Source organism: Martes martes, assembly GCF_963455335.1.
Source record: "Martes martes genome assembly, chromosome: 9".
NCBI lineage: Eukaryota > Metazoa > Chordata > Mammalia > Carnivora > Mustelidae > Martes > Martes martes.
The window spans coordinates 21,537,446-21,552,599 of record NC_137896.1 but is presented as its reverse complement, the minus strand read 5'-3'; the positions used below and the strand labels follow the sequence as shown (position 1 = coordinate 21,552,599).

Here is a 15,154-nt window from a genome sequence, read left to right as displayed (position 1 = left end):
TCAGGCTCCTGGCTCAGAGGGAAGTCTACTTGTCTCTTTCCCTCTTTCTCTGGCCCTCCTCCTGTTCATACTTGGTCTCTCTATCTGAAATAAGTAAATAAAACCTTTAAAAAAATTTTTTATCTTTATTTTTTATTATTATTTAAATTTTTAAAATTTATTTATTTTATTTATTTATTTGACAGAGAGAGAGATCACAAGTAGACAGAGCAGCAGGCAGAGAGAGAGGGGGAAGCAGGCTCCCTTCTGAGCAGAGAGCCCAATGCAGAGCTTGATTCCAGGACCCTGAGATCATGACCTGAGCTGAAGGCAGAGGCCCAACCCACTGAGCCACCCAGGCGCCCAAATAAATAAAATCTTAAAAAAAAAAAAAAAAAAAAAAGAACTATATGGGAGTGCCTGGCTGGCTCAGCCAGTGGCCTACAACACTCGACTTTGGGGTCGTGAGTTAGAACCCTATGCTGGGTGCAGAGAGTACTTAAAAACAAACAAACAAACAAACAAAAAAACAAAAAAAAACTATGTGTATGCCCTTTAATCCAGCATTCAGCTTCTGAAGTTTATCATAAAGTATATAATTGTATTTATGAGCAGGGAATTTCACTACAGTTTTGCTTATAATCACGGAAATTAGAAGCAAACAAATGTCCAACAGTTAAGGAATAAATGATACATCCTATGATGAGATAATACGTAGTCATTAAAAATCATGTGCTCAAAAGGTGCTGAATGTAACTGGAAAATTCTCTTTTTTTTTTTGAAAATTCTCATTTTTAAGTGGAAAAGGCACTTTATAAAGTGAAAAAGACTGGAAAAAATACAGTTAAGGGTTGAGAGTTTATCTCTGAGAGATGGAATTATGAATATTTTTGTATCTCTCTTTATTCTTTTCTACATTCCTCAAACTTTCTATAATATACATGCCTTACTTTTTAAATAAGAAAAATGAAGATTTTGTTCACTTGTTCTTTTGGTTAAGGCTTGGCTCCTTTCGAGCTTCTGTTAAAACACACCCACTGGCTTTCAGAGGGAACTGAGATGCCGGCAGTCAGTATTGCGAGGGCCTCTGAGATGATCTGGTCCAACATGTTTCGTGTGGGAAAACTGAAGCCCGAGGGTATAAGGGACTTATCCAAGGTCAGAGAGAGAACCAGAGACCCCAGACTCCCAGCCTGGAGCTCAGGCATCTGCCCAAAAGAGCCAGAATCCCTAAGGCCAAGTTTCCAGAAGGTTAAGGAGATGGAAAGGAATCAGCTAGAATTTACTGGGTGTGGTTAATACAGGTTAGTTGCGAGCTCCAAGTGAGACCCTGAATGCTGAGGGTAGGTGACCTCACAGACTTACCCAGTGACGATTCATCCTGGGTGTGACGGGAGAGAGAGAGAGCAAAGGGCAGCTGGGTGGCTGGGAGCTAGCAGGGTGTGCCCAGGCCTCTCCCTCTCATCTCTAGGCCTTAACCACAGTGCTTCCTCTCCTGGGAGAGCTCAGGACTCTTCCTACCAGGCCCTGGCTCGGACAGAATGAAAGGTCTCCGCTGGCGTTACACTCGGCTGGTAAGGGGCCCAGCCTGGGCCGGGGAGGTCAGGCCAGCAAAGTGGGGGAGGCCAGATCTCTGGCAGGGTGGGGTCCGGGCTAGGATCGGATGTAGGCGGGTGCTTTGTTCCCCTTTCAAGTCCCTCTCCAGCTGCCCTGGAGTTCAGAGTTCAGGACCCAGGGACCTGGATCCCCTACCCCACGGTCCTGAGACCCCAAGGAGCACAGACTCCTGTCTCCAGCCAGTTGGAGCTCTGTCCAGAAGCCCCATGCAGCTAGGACCCCCTCCTTAGGCCTGAACCTGGGGAATAGGAAAGCAGTGTCCTGGTCATTTTTCATCTTGGAAGAGCCCTCTCCTTTTTAGGAAAAGTCCCCAGGTCATTGTGGGCAGGTGCATGTGTACACACACACACACACACACACACGCACGCATGCACGCATACGCTCATGCCCTCAAACACACACTCTAGCACAGAGTGGAAGCTCAATTGAATGAATGCATGAGCCAACCCACATCCACACCGACACACACCTATTTATACAATCCCAACTCACACTCACAACATGTTGATGGGTAAACACACAAAGTTATTCAACACCTTCTCACACTGATTTGCCAACACAAGTCTATTTTAAACTGATACACACCTTCCCACGGACGAACATACTTCTCACACAGACCTGCACGTGCTTTCTCAGCTGCTAAGTGCATTGTCTCCCTGGCTGACAGGGAAGCCTCTGGCCCTCATTTCTTTCCTTTGTAAAATAAGGAGAGTAAGGAGAACATGCTTAAGATTCTTGGGAAAATACAGAGAGATACGCACAGTGAGCACTCAGCCAGGCCTGGTCAAGGGTGCACTGACCGACATTGACCGCTGTCTGCGTTGTTATTGTTCGGATTAATGATATTATTATCACTGTTTCAAGTGCAGACACACAAGGCTGCAGCTCTCAGGGCTGGGCTGGGCCGGGCTGCCACCTGCCCTTCTCCCTGCCCCTGAGCTTTGAGCTCGATCCTTGGCATCTACTCTGGATCTAGAGCGGGCTGGCAGACGAACCCCAGAGTCCGTGGTGGCCACATCTGATGGGCGTGTGTACCTTTGACCTTGGGCTGGGAGGGGCGGGTCTTGTCAGTCATGGGCACCAGCCTCCTCTGTCCGGGCCGGTGGTGGCTGGGGCCTGAGCAGGGGTGATGAGGCAGCAGAGGCTTTTGGCTCCGAAGACGTGGAAGCCGGTGTCTCCTTGTCTCTCTTTGTCTTCACAGCCCAGCCAGGTGGAGGATGCTCTGTCTGTGAAGGAGGGTGAGGAGGAGGAAGAGGAGACAACCCCAACCCCAGCTCTGGTCTCAGCTCCTGCTCCCGAAGATCCCGTGGAGCCCCAGCTGGCAGAAGCCAGCCAGGTTCTAGGAGCCTCGGAGATTAGGCAGGTTCGGGCGCAGTGCCAGGAGCCTCAGGGTCCCGCCCTCCTGCCCTACCCCAGCGAGGTCCAGGGACACCTGGGGTCGCTCCTGCTATGTCCCAAAGCCCCGGGGGGAGGTGGCAGGATGAGGTAGGGAGGATTAGAGGGAGGGATTCAGCATCTCACCTAGGGACCAAGGTGAACAAGGGGAGAAAGTCCTGACGGAGAGCTGAACTTGGTTCAAATCCCAGCTCTGCCACTTACTCCCCGTGTGGCCTTTAGGCAAGTTGCTTTACCTCCCTGAGCCTAATTTTCTTCAACCATAAAATGGGAATGATAATCCCTCTCCAATGGGCTCTTGGAAACAGTAAACTCCTCTGGTACCCATAAAGTCACATGCCTTGTGAGTGGGGCCTATTCAACCTCAGTCCTTCTGGGACCCTGCGGGTAGGGTGGAAGGAGCGGGGAGGATGCAGATCCCTTGCTTACCTCCAGCCCTGTTCCTAGCTCAGCCTCCACCTCCCCCCAAGAGTCATGGGACATCCCTGGAGCCTCGCCTTCTGCACATCGAGAGATGGCTTCAGCCTGCGGAGCCTGTACAGGCAGATGGAAGGCCACAGTGGGCCGGTGCTGCTGGTGCTGAGGGACCAGGATGGGCAGGTGAGCTGGGTCCTGGCCCCACCCAACCACACACTGGGGGCCCTGCCCCAGGGCAGCCTCAGGGGTGGGAGGCAGAGGTGACAGCCTGTCACTTGCAAGGGACAATGATGAAGACATTGAGACCTCCCCTGTTCAGAGCCCTTCCTCCCTCCAGTCCGTCCTTCCTTCCTTCCTTCCTTCCTTCCCTACTTCAGCCATTTAACACATGTACATTAAGCACTTACTATGTGTGAGCTTAGATGTGGATGTGGACGAGAGCAAGGTCAAGACAGAAGTGGTTCCAGCCCTCTTGGAGCTACAGGCCTACTAGGGAGGCAGGCCAGAGGTGAAGCAAATAATCAAATGGGGAGACATCTCAAGAGGGGGCTCTACACCTTAATGAACCATTTATGCTCGAAAACATCCCCCTGTTAGTTGGGGGCTAAGAGGGAAAGCCGGCTATGAGGAGGCCGCCGCGGACCTTGGGAGGGCATGGTCTCAGATCCCTGTTGTCTCACCAAGGCCGGGGGTGGGGGGTGTGGATCTTGCCAGGCACCAGGCTCTCTAGACAGGGGCCAGGGGAGGGGGTAAATGCTGGTTTCAATTGCTCTTCCATGGGAGGAACATGTTAGAGATCCTGAGGGTCCCCAAGGACACTCAAGGGAGCAGGCGCTCCTTCCGTCCCAAGACACCAATATCAAGGACCTTCCATCTCAAGGCCATGGAGCTCACTTCTTCAAGATGGAGCCCCTTCCTTAGCAGAATGCCACTGGCCGTGGAGGTGATTCCTTATATTAAGCCAAAACCAACTCCCCGTGGCTGCCTCCCAGGGGCCTGCCTCTGCCCCTCAACACTCTGTATGAGAGGGAAAACTTAAAGTCCACCAACTATCCCACGGGAGAAAATGGCCAAGTGAACTGTGGCTCTGCTTCACAGTGAACTATTATTACAAGGGCTGGGAAGAAAGATGATGTAGAGCCATAACTATTAAAAGTGTTGTTTTTATTTTTATTTATTTATTTAAGACGTTATTTTTTAAGTAATCTCTCTACCCAACGTGGGGCTTGAACTCACAACTCCAAGATCAAGAGTTGCATGCTTCACCGACTGAGCCAGACAGGCGCCCCAAGTTTTTGTTTCTAAAGCAGGATATGAAAGGCACTCTTGGACCAATGGAGAAAATGTATTAGGAACTGGATACTAGATAGTATTATGGAATTACTGTTAATTTTCTTAGGTGAGATGATGGTATTGTGGTCATACATGAGAAAAATCCCCATTCTTTTTTTTCTTTTTAATCTTTTTATTTGTTTATTTATTTGACACAGAGAGAGAGAGAGAGAGAGAGAGAGATGACAAGTAGGCAGGCAAAGAGAGAGAGAGGGAAGCAGGCTCTCTGCCAAGCAGAGAGCCCGATGCAGGGCTCCATCCCAGGACCCTGAGATCATGACCTGAGCCGAAGGCAGAGGCTTAGCCCACTGAGCCACCCAGGTGCCCTGAGAAAAATCCCCATTCTTAGGAGCTGAACCATTTAGAGGTGAAAGGCTTGTAGTATCTGCAACTTACTATCCAACAGAACAGCAAAATATATAAGGAGCAAGAAAGTAAATATGGAGAACACATGAATGCACATGGAGGGTATCTGTACCATGCTTTTGCTTTTCTGTGTATTTGAACTTTTATAAAGACAAATGAAGGGGGGAGGGGAAGTTACAAAACAGAGGTATGGGGCGCCTGGCTGGCTCAGTTGGAAGAGCATGCAACTCTTGATCTCAGGGTCATGAGTTTGAGCCCCATCTTGGGTGCAGAGATTACTTAAATAAACAAAACTTAAAAAAAACAACCCAGATGTACTGTAAGATCTGGTTTTCTGTATAAGAATATATACACTGGCATTAAACAGATGCTGGAAGGAAACTCGGCAAAACGTTAAGAACAGTCACCTTGCAGAGCAGAAGGGGGTATTGGAATGACTTTAGTTTCTCTTTCTGCTTGTCTATAACTTCTAATACTTTTCTACAAGGATTACTTTTACAAAATAAGCACGTTTAAGAAAAACTAGGAAGACGCCAGCAAGAGGTCTTCCTTGGGGAATATTAAAGGAAAGGACAGGCATTGATGGGTCCATGCGGCCTTCCCCACCCCCCAGCTCTGTCCCAGGCTCCCTGGGTGCCCCGCTGGATAAGCCTATATTACTAAGCTCCACTCCCTGCCGGCTGCTACAGCAAAGCTTTTCTGCTTTCCAGATGTTTGGAGCCTTCTCTTCCTCGGCCATTCGACTCAGCAAAGGCTTCTATGGTACCGGAGAGACATTCCTCTTCTCCTTCTCCCCACAGCTAAAGGTGAAATTCCCAGGGAGGAGGGAGGGGCGGTTTTATAAAGATCCTGTGGCCCCAGTGGCCCCTAGCTCTAACCCCCATCCTGGGGTGCTTGGTATCCCTCCATCTTTCCACAGAAGGAATGGGACAGGCCAGTGGTGGGCAGGGCATCCCCCTTGGCCCTGCTTATCTTCATTTCCTACAGTGCTCAGTAGGTCCCTGGTGACCCCAGACTAGCTCATCAAGGAAGAGGGGTGTTGCTCACCCAACACAGGCTGCAAAGACAAGACGGGTCCAAGTGCAGGTAGATCTGTGGGTGTGCAGGTAGGAAGATGAAGACAGACACATCCAGTGACTTCAGTCTTCTTATGAAGTGTGGGCTGAGGTCATCGGCTAAGAGGGAGGTTGGGGGAGACAGTGTACAAGCTAAGCAGAGAGAAGGTATCAAATCGTCATCACGGGTGTGGAGAGGGAGGCCTCCCGGAGAGAACCCGAGAAACGGAAGGACAGCTAGACAGCGTGAACTGGAGGTAGGGAGCATCAGCTTAAAGGCAAGCTCGTCCCCTGGGCACGTGTTTTCCACCAGCTATGTTCGGCTCCTCGGGTTCTGGCATGGAGAGAGTGGCTGGGAGGGCTCCTCCAGGATGGGGCTTTCGCCAAGCTGGTGTGACCAAGGGAGAGAGGGAAGCAGAAGTTGAAGGGAGTGGAAATGTAAAATGGACCACAGGACCTAGTCTGGACTGGTGGGAGAAGGATAGCCAGGGACACTGAAGGACAATGAGACGAAGATGAAAACAACAGTTGAGAGGTGGCCTTGTGGTCAGAGACTTGGAACGAGGACACCAGCTGAGCCATGTGTTGGAATATAAGATCCAAGAGAGAGGGGCATTGGAAACAGACCAGGAAGGACAGGTTCCTGGGTGTGGACAGAGGGGATAGTGGCTGAGGTGGGGTAAGAAATCCCCTGCACCGGAAAAGGAAGGGTGCTGAAGGCAGGCACAGGACGGGTCTGTGCAGATGGCGAAGTTCACCAAGGACACTGGCAGGAATGAGGAAGGAGGGAAGGATGGTGAGCCAGATCTTAACCCTCTAATTCATGGTGACTGGTGACTAGGAGATGGGTGAATGACAGAGACAAGACTGGTGGAGTCAGAGGGTACTTGCTGCCGGAGAGCCGGGCTTTTGAAGGAGGGAGGGGGATAGTCCCCAACATTTCCCATCTAAAGCTTTTCCATCTCTGAGCTATTTATTGAATAAGACGCTGAGCGCTGCAGGCTTGGCATGAAGCACACTACTTTTACTACTCATAAAAATAGTCGCAGCTAACTGGGTACTAGTGTACCACCTGCCAGTCACTATTCTGAGACGTTCACAAATTAGCGCGTTTAATCATGACAACATTCCTCTGAGGTACATACTATTATCGGCCCCACTTAGCGTTGAGGAAACAGAGGCACAGAGAACTTGAGTGACTTGATAGTCAGTGGTAAGGATGAGATGCAGAAACAGGCACTGGGGCTTGAACTCAGCCACGGCTAGGCTGCCTCTCTAAACGACAGATGGAGACGCTCTTGGGCTTACAGAGGAGAAGCGATCACAATAGAGAGGGATAAGGGCTGTGGAAGAAATGCAAGGAGGAGCGCCTATATGGAACGGGGGTGGGGAGATCCAAGGAGACTTCCTAGAGGAGGAGCTGCTTGAGTCAGGTCTTGATGGACAACCAAGATCACCAGGTGATGAAGGGCAAAAGGGAGCAGTCTTCTTGGAGCATGTGCAAAATAACTGGAGAGTAATTGGAAAGGAGACAATGCCCATTTAGGAACCCAGCAGATGAATGGGTAGGGGGTCAGAGTGTGTGAGGGAGGACATATCCCCTTGCACTCCCATAGCATGCCCTCATGAAATATTTGTTCAGCAGATGAAGAACTAGGGGCACCTAGGATGGCTCCATTGGTTGAGCGACTGCCTTCGGCTCACGTCATGATCCTGGAGTCCCAGGATCAAGTCCCGCATCGGGCTCCCAGCTCCATGGGGAATCTGCTTCTCTCTCTGACCTTCTCCTCTCTCATGCTCTCTCTCACTTTCTCTCTCTCTCTCTCTCAAATAAATATATAAAATCTTAAAAAAAAAAAAAGATAGGGGCGCCTGGGTGGCTCAGTGGGTTAAGCCTATGCCTCCGGCTCAGGTCATGATCTCAGGGTGCTGGGATTGAGCCCTGCATCAGGCGCTCTGCTCAGCAGGAAGCCTGCTTCCCCCTCTCTCTCTGCCTGCCTCTCTGCCTACTTATGATCTCTCTCTGTGTCAAATAAATAAATAAACAAAATCTTAAAAAAAAAAAAAGATGAAGAACTAGTTCCATATGTTTTTGTTTGCTATGAGAGACCTCCCCTCCAATGCATGGACCTACAGATATACTCAGCAACACAATTATTTGGTCCCATGACAAGGAGGTCACGAGGACATATGGACTCCTTGCTAAAAGCAAAACACAAGGTATCTATTTCATTGTCTCCATCAGCCAGCCTGGTAATCTTTCCAGGAAACAGGAAAGGGGTCCCTTGTTCCAACACATGAAGGCTTCTAATTACCACTTGCCTTCCTGTATTCTCATACTAGAATCCTAAAGTTCTCGAATTTTCCTCTTGCTGCTCTGACTACTCCTCGGCAGAATCTTTCGCTGGTTCCTCCTCACCTCCACAACATTTGGACGTCAGAGGGTCCCAAAGCAAAGTTTTTGTTCTTGTCTCTTCTCTACCCTCATTTTTTTCAAGGTCTCATCCATTCTCACCACTGTGCATGCCATCCACGTGCTGATGGCCTCTGCCCCGGGACTCCAAACTGACATAAATCCAACTACTACCCAGAGTTTTTGCTTGGGCCTCAAGCCTGGCATTTCAAGTCTCACAGGTCACAAACTGAGTTCCTGACTTTCCCCCACAAAATCTGCCCCTCCTGCCGTCTTCCCCAGGAGGGGAAGTTAATGGCTCCATCTTTCCTGCCACTGAGACCAAAAATTTGGGGGTCTTTGATGCCTATCCGTCACACTCTACAGCTGAGTTGTCAATGAATCCTGACGGCTCTGCCTTCTCTATATCCAGGAACCCACCACCTCTCACCATGCCCTTTCCTGTCTCCTGGTTCAAGCTGGCATCATTATTGTCCTCGTTCCTGCTATACCCCTCCTAAAAGGGTCTCCCTTCTTCCACCTCAGTCATCACAATACCTGAAGTGTTCCTTTCTTCCTCCTAAAGATTCTTTATTTATTTATTTGAGGGAGGGAGGGAGGGAAGGAGAGAGAGAGAGAGAGAGAGAGAATGAGCACGGGTGAGGAGAGGCAGAGGGAGAGGAAGAAGCAGACTCCCTGCTGGTCAGGGAGCCTGATGTGGGCTTAATCCCAGGACTCCAGGATCCTGACCTGAGCTGAAGGTAGACACTTAACAGATTGAGCCAGCCAGGCACCCCTAGAGTGTTCCTTTTGAAAGGTAAGTCAGGGCATGTCATTCCTTCACTCCAAGCTGCCAGTAGCTTCCTTTCTTGGAGTAATAACCTACAAGGCCTGGGGCACCTGGGTGGCTCAGTTGGTTAATTATTTGCCTTTGGCTTGGGCCATGATCTCGGGGTCCTGGGATCCAGCCCCACAATGGGCTCCCTGCTCAGCCTGCTTCTCCCTCTCCCTCCACCGCTCCCCCACCGTCTTGTGCTCTCTCTTGCTCTCTCTTTCTCTCAGATAAATAAAATCTTAAAAATATTTATAATAACCAGGGCGCCTGGGTGGCTCAGTGGACTAAAGCCTCTGCCTTCGGCTCAGGTCAGGATCCCAGGGTCCTGGGATTGAGCCCCACATCGGGCTCTCTGCTCAGGAGGGAGCCTGCTTCCCTTCCTCTCTCTCTGCCTGCCTCTCTGCCTAATTGTGATCTCTGTCTGTCAAATAAATAAAATCTTAAAATATATATATATATATATATATATATATATATATATATATATAAAACAACCTACAAGACCCTACATCTTCTGGCCCCTTATTTTGTTTCTTATTATTTTTCCTTTCCCTCACTCTGCTCTAGCTACAGTGAGTTCTGAGCTGGCCCTTAAACATGCAGGCCTGCTCCTACCTCAGGGCCTTTGCACATGCTGTTCTGCCTAGATTGCCTTCTACTGGATCACCACATGGCTCAGGTCTCACCTCCTTTAGGATTCCACTCAAATGTCACCATCTCAGAGAGACTCTCTAAGACCAACTAATTTAAATTTATAACACTCCATTCTTTGAAAACCCTTCTTGTCCTTCTTTACTTTTTTGTCCTTAGCATTTGTCAACATACTATTTATTTTACTTAGTTACCTGCCTCCACCTACTGGAATGGGAGCCCCATGAAGGCAAGAATTTTTGTCTGTTATATTCACCATTCTACCCAGTACATAAAACAGTGACTGGTACTAAATGTTAAAAAAAAAAAAAAAAAAAGTTGAATGAAATGAATTTTTTTTTTTTAAGATTTTATTTATTTGGGAGAGAGAGAGAGAGCGAGCATGGGTGGGGGGGGGTCAGAGGGAGAAGCAGACTCCCTGCTAAGCAGGCAGCCCCATGTGGGACTCCATCCTGGGACTCCAGGATCATGACCTGAGCTGAAGGCAGTCACTTAACCAACTGAGCCACCCAGGTGCCCAAAATGAATTATTTTAACAGGGGCTGTCTTCCCAGCCCCATTTTGGAATCCTGTTTCTTGTTTTGTTTTCTAATTGGGTAATCTATGCCTATCTTCTTTCTTTTGGCACCTCTTGTGTTCTTTACAAATTCTCAGTGGCTCCTTGATGGCAATTCCAAATGGCACCATGAACAGGGTCTTCATTTCTTCTAAGCAACGTTTATCTTACTCCTTCAAGTCTGAGGGTCACATTATTCGGTGAAAGTAGAGAAGGAATTGAATGATTCTGTCTTTTCATGGTCACTTGTTCATATTATCTCATCTCTTGTGAGCCCAAGTCTTATTTTTTTATTAGTCTATTTTCTTGTTAAAAACCTTTCAGCTGCTCATATTTTTTAAGTTTTATTTAAAAAAAATTTTTTTAAAGATTTTATTTATTTATTTGACAGACAGAGATCACAAGTAGGCAGAGAGGCAGGCGGGGGGGGGGGGGGAGCAGGCTTCCCGTCGAGCAGAGAGCCCGATGTGGGGCTCGATCCCAGGACCCTGAGATCATGACCCGAGCTGAAGGCAGAGGCTTTAACCCACTGAGCCACCCAGGCACCCCAATAACATTTTTTAAACAGCTAATTACAGACAGTAATATGCTATACTTTTGTGGCCCTCTAAAAATATTTTTATTAGTCAAATTGACTCTTGAATAATTTGTTCATTCAACAGACATCTCTACCACACCTTGGGAATTTTGCTGGGCATCCAGACAGCTTACAGGTGGATTGAGTAATGGCATGTCATTATGAACAGGGTCATCTCTAAGACTGCTAAATGCTGAGGAAAAGGAAACAGGGCCTGGGAGGAAGGGCTACTTTAGACAGGGTGACCCAGGAAACTTCTATGCGAGGACATTTGGGCTGAAAGATGAGAAGTGGGCCATTTCAGGATTTGGAAAAAAATCGTTCTCAGTAGAGGGATCAGCAAGTGTGAAGGTCCTGTGGCAGGAATAGCTTTGGGTGTCCCAGGGACAGCAAGGCCAGTGTAGCCAAAGTACAGTCAGTAGGGGGAGGAGAGGTCAGAGAGGAAAGCAGGGGTCAGAGCAGGCTGGGCTTCCAGCTAGACTAGGGGGTTGGATTGTTTTCCATCGCAGTGGGGAGCCCTCGGAGGGCTTTAGGCTGGGGAATGGTAATATCCGATCACATGGCAGAGCGGAGATGGGCTGTGGGCAGGTGACTGGAAGCAGGAACGTGTAAGGCAGCTGTGAGCTAGTGAGGAGTGACTGGCAGGGATTGGGTGGGCACGAGTGGAGATGGACATGGACAGGACAGAAATGGGGGTAGTCTGGGTGTGTCTTTGGGGTGGGGCCCACATGACCTGCTCAGGAACGGAGCATGAGGCAGCCTGTGGAAGTGGGCTGGCTCCAGTGAGAGAAGAGGAAACAGCTCATGGCAAAATCAGGGCCCAGCTCCTGACCGGGACCAGGACCTTCCCTCTTCTCTCTCCAGCTTTGGAAGCAGGATGCTTCCTTGTGGGAACTCAGACTGGAAGGCAAGAGGAGGTGAAATCTGGGGAAAATGGAAAGAAATATTGTCAGGGGCCAGGGTGCTTCTTGATGCTTAGCTGGGGCTTGGGCCTAGATGTTCCGTTCCCTCCACGACACTGCCACCCAGTGGTGTGGAGTCAAACTGCAAGGGCAGGACTCACCCAGTAACCCAGCTTTTTCTCCTGTCATCCCAGGTCTTTAAGTGGACAGGAAGCAACTCTTTCTTTGTGAAAGGAGACTTGGATTCACTGATGATGGGCAGCAGCAGGTCCGTGTCTCAGTCCTCCCAGGGTCTGGAGTCTTGGGGTAGTCTGGGTTCTGGTTCCTCTCCCATTCGGAAAGGCTGGGGTAGGCTGCCCCAGAGAAGAAGAGGCTGGTGGTAAACTTCCAGGCCTCTCCCTTCAACACTGCCTGGGTGCTGCCTAGTCCCCCAGCCAAATCCCTCAAGCTTCGTCCAAACACTGAGGGGAAAGGATGGCATGGACTATCCTCCAAAGTCTTTACAGTTGATGACAGCTTAGTCTGAGTGCATGTGATTTGGGCAACAGCATTCTGCATGGTTGGATGAGGCTAGAGTCAAGGGATGGGAGGCTAAATCATGATGCTTAACTCACTGAAGGAAGGCAGGCATCTGGCCAAGAAACCAGTGTGTGCGCATGCATGCATGCGTGTACATGTGTGTATGTGTTGGGCAGATGACCACTCATCATTAGGAAGAAAAAGTTAGCCTTACTCCTGGTGAGACCCCCAGATTCAGGCAGAATAAATCTTATCTCAAGGGCAAAGATGAAAGCAGTGTTTGACTAGTACCAGGCAAGTTCTTTGCCTTCCCAACTCCCTGAAGAGCCTCTACAGAGACAGTCTGGCTCAGAACATACAAGCCATTGCTGATTTGCAGTAACCTACTTCCCAGCCCCAGCCTGGTTTGCTGTCCAGTGAGGGGATTAGAATGGATGCTTTCTGAAGTGCTTTGGGCTGAGTCCGTGCCTTAAGAGTCACTCCTTTAAGCATTGCCATCTTTAAAATGTTCCACATGTTCTAAAACTTGACTGTGGACAGTGGTACACCACTGTATATATTTATTAAAATCATTTAACTTTAGGGACACCTGTGTATGTGTGTTTGTGTTGGGCAGATGAGTGGGTCAGTTGTTAAGCGCCTGCCTTCCACTCAGGTTATGATCCCAGGTCCTGGTCCCTGGTCAGCAGGAAAGTTCCTGCTTGGCGGGAAGCCTGCTTCTCCCTCTCCCACTCTCCCTGCTTGTGTTCCCTCTCTCACTGTCTCTGCCAAATAGATGAATAAAATCTTAAAAAAAAATCATTTAACTATTTATAAAAATGCTCCAAATCCTATGGGGAACAACAGGTGGAGTTCCCAACAATTCTGGATATAAATTGGTTTAAGGGAAGGTGAAATAGGCAAAACTGAGCTGTGGTCGTGGTGAGGCTAATGGCTGATGGTGTAGACCTGGAAGACCAACATCCAGGAGTAAGTCATGCCAAGGTTTTTCTCTTCTCTTTAGCGGCCAGTTTGGGCTGTGGTTGGATGGAGACTTGTACCGTGGGGGAAGCCACCCTTGTGCAACTTTCAATAATGAGGTGCTGGCCCGGCAAGAGCAGTTCTGCATCAAGGAGCTGGAGGCCTGGGTCCTGAGCTGAAGACCCCGTGATGGGCAGCTTCCTGAAGCAACAAATGCTCAGACCTGCTCATGAATGCCTTCTGGACCCTCCTTAGAGAGGGCTGCCCATTTTCTCAGAAACCTGGGTGACTATGGCTATGACCAGACCTCTCCGTGGCCTGGGGACCCGAGACAGTCCTGCAAGCAAGCTATATTCTCCAGTAGAGGTGACTGAAGGAGTGAAAGGGACTCACACCTCATCTGAGCAGCACAAAGAGCCTCATGAAATTTCTTTTTATTTATTTATTTTTTTAAAGTAGGCTCCATGCCTAGCATGGGGTTCAAACTCATGACCCTGAGATCAAGAATCCCATGCTCCACTGACTGAGCCAGCCAGCCACCCCCCTGAATTTTCTTCTTAGAAATTATACAACTGGGGTGCCTGGATGTCTCAGTGGGTTAGCCTCTGCCTTCGGCTCAGGTCATGATCCAAGGGTCCTGGGATCGAGCCCCTCATCAGGCTCTGCTCAGCAGGGAGCCTGCTACCCCTTTCTCTCTGCCTCCCTCTCTGCCTACTTGTGATCTCTCTCTCTCTCAAATAAATAAATAAAATCTTTAAAAAAAAAAAGAAATTATACAATACATGTTGATTGTAGAGAAAACAGAGGACTTAAAAAAAAATTAAAATGGCCTAAAATTCAACCACTGCCCAAAACCCTAACATTTTCATTTTCATATACACACTTCCAGACAATTTTCCATGGAGATACACACACACACACACACACACACACACACACACATACACACACACACACACACATCTCTTATGAAAATGGGATTCTAGGGGCACCTGGGTGGCTCAGTCGGTTAAGTGGCTGCCTTCAGCTCAGGTCATGATCCCAGGGTCCTGGGATCAAGTCCCATGCTCCTCTCCCTGCTCAGCGGGGAACCTGCTTCTCCCTCTGCCTGTCCCTCCCCCTCCCCCTCCCCTGCTCCAGCGCATGCTCTCTCTCTCAGTCAAATAAATGAATAAAATCTTTAAAGAGAAAGAAAAGAAAATGGGATTCTATTCTGGATTTTTATAATTAATTTTAACTTCATACTGTCAAACCACAGACACCTGGGCTCAACTGGTGAAACTACTAAAGACTCCAGTTGCATCTTTCTTTTTCTAGAACATTGAGGGCTTCCTGTCGGCCACCCGCATACTGGGTGCTTGCAAATCTCTAGTTTCACAAAGAAGATATGAAAGCAGCAAATGAAAGATATGCCTATTTGGATAAAGAAGTTGGAGTCTCTGTAGATGGGAACCTAGGGCAGGTTAAAAAGGAGGAAAGATATGTTTCCTGACACAAGAGCTCAGGAAATGAAGAAACATCCATATCCCTTCCCATGACAATGCCTGCCTCCTGCCAGAAAACCAAATAACATAAGTCCTGTTAAATATCATCCCCTCTCT

The 15,154-nt window shown here is 48.7% G+C and overlaps 1 protein-coding gene across 2 annotated transcripts; it reads left to right on the top strand.

Moving 5' to 3' along the window:
* Positions 1-1,520: 1,520 nt before the first annotated feature.
* TLDC2 (TBC/LysM-associated domain containing 2) lies at positions 1,521-13,732 on the top strand (the record flags this gene model as incomplete). Of its 2 annotated transcripts, XM_080814523.1 has the most annotated exons (6): positions 1,521-1,553; positions 2,798-2,959; positions 3,439-3,591; positions 5,817-5,912; positions 12,269-12,342; positions 13,597-13,732. In XM_080814523.1, 6 exons carry the CDS (start codon positions 1,521-1,523, stop codon positions 13,730-13,732), a joined length of 654 nt encoding a protein of 217 aa, XP_080670649.1. The 2 variants fall into 2 exon arrangements, with proteins under 2 accessions (XP_080670649.1, XP_080670650.1); XM_080814524.1 differs by lacking the exon at positions 5,817-5,912.
* Positions 13,733-15,154: the final 1,422 nt, after the last annotated feature.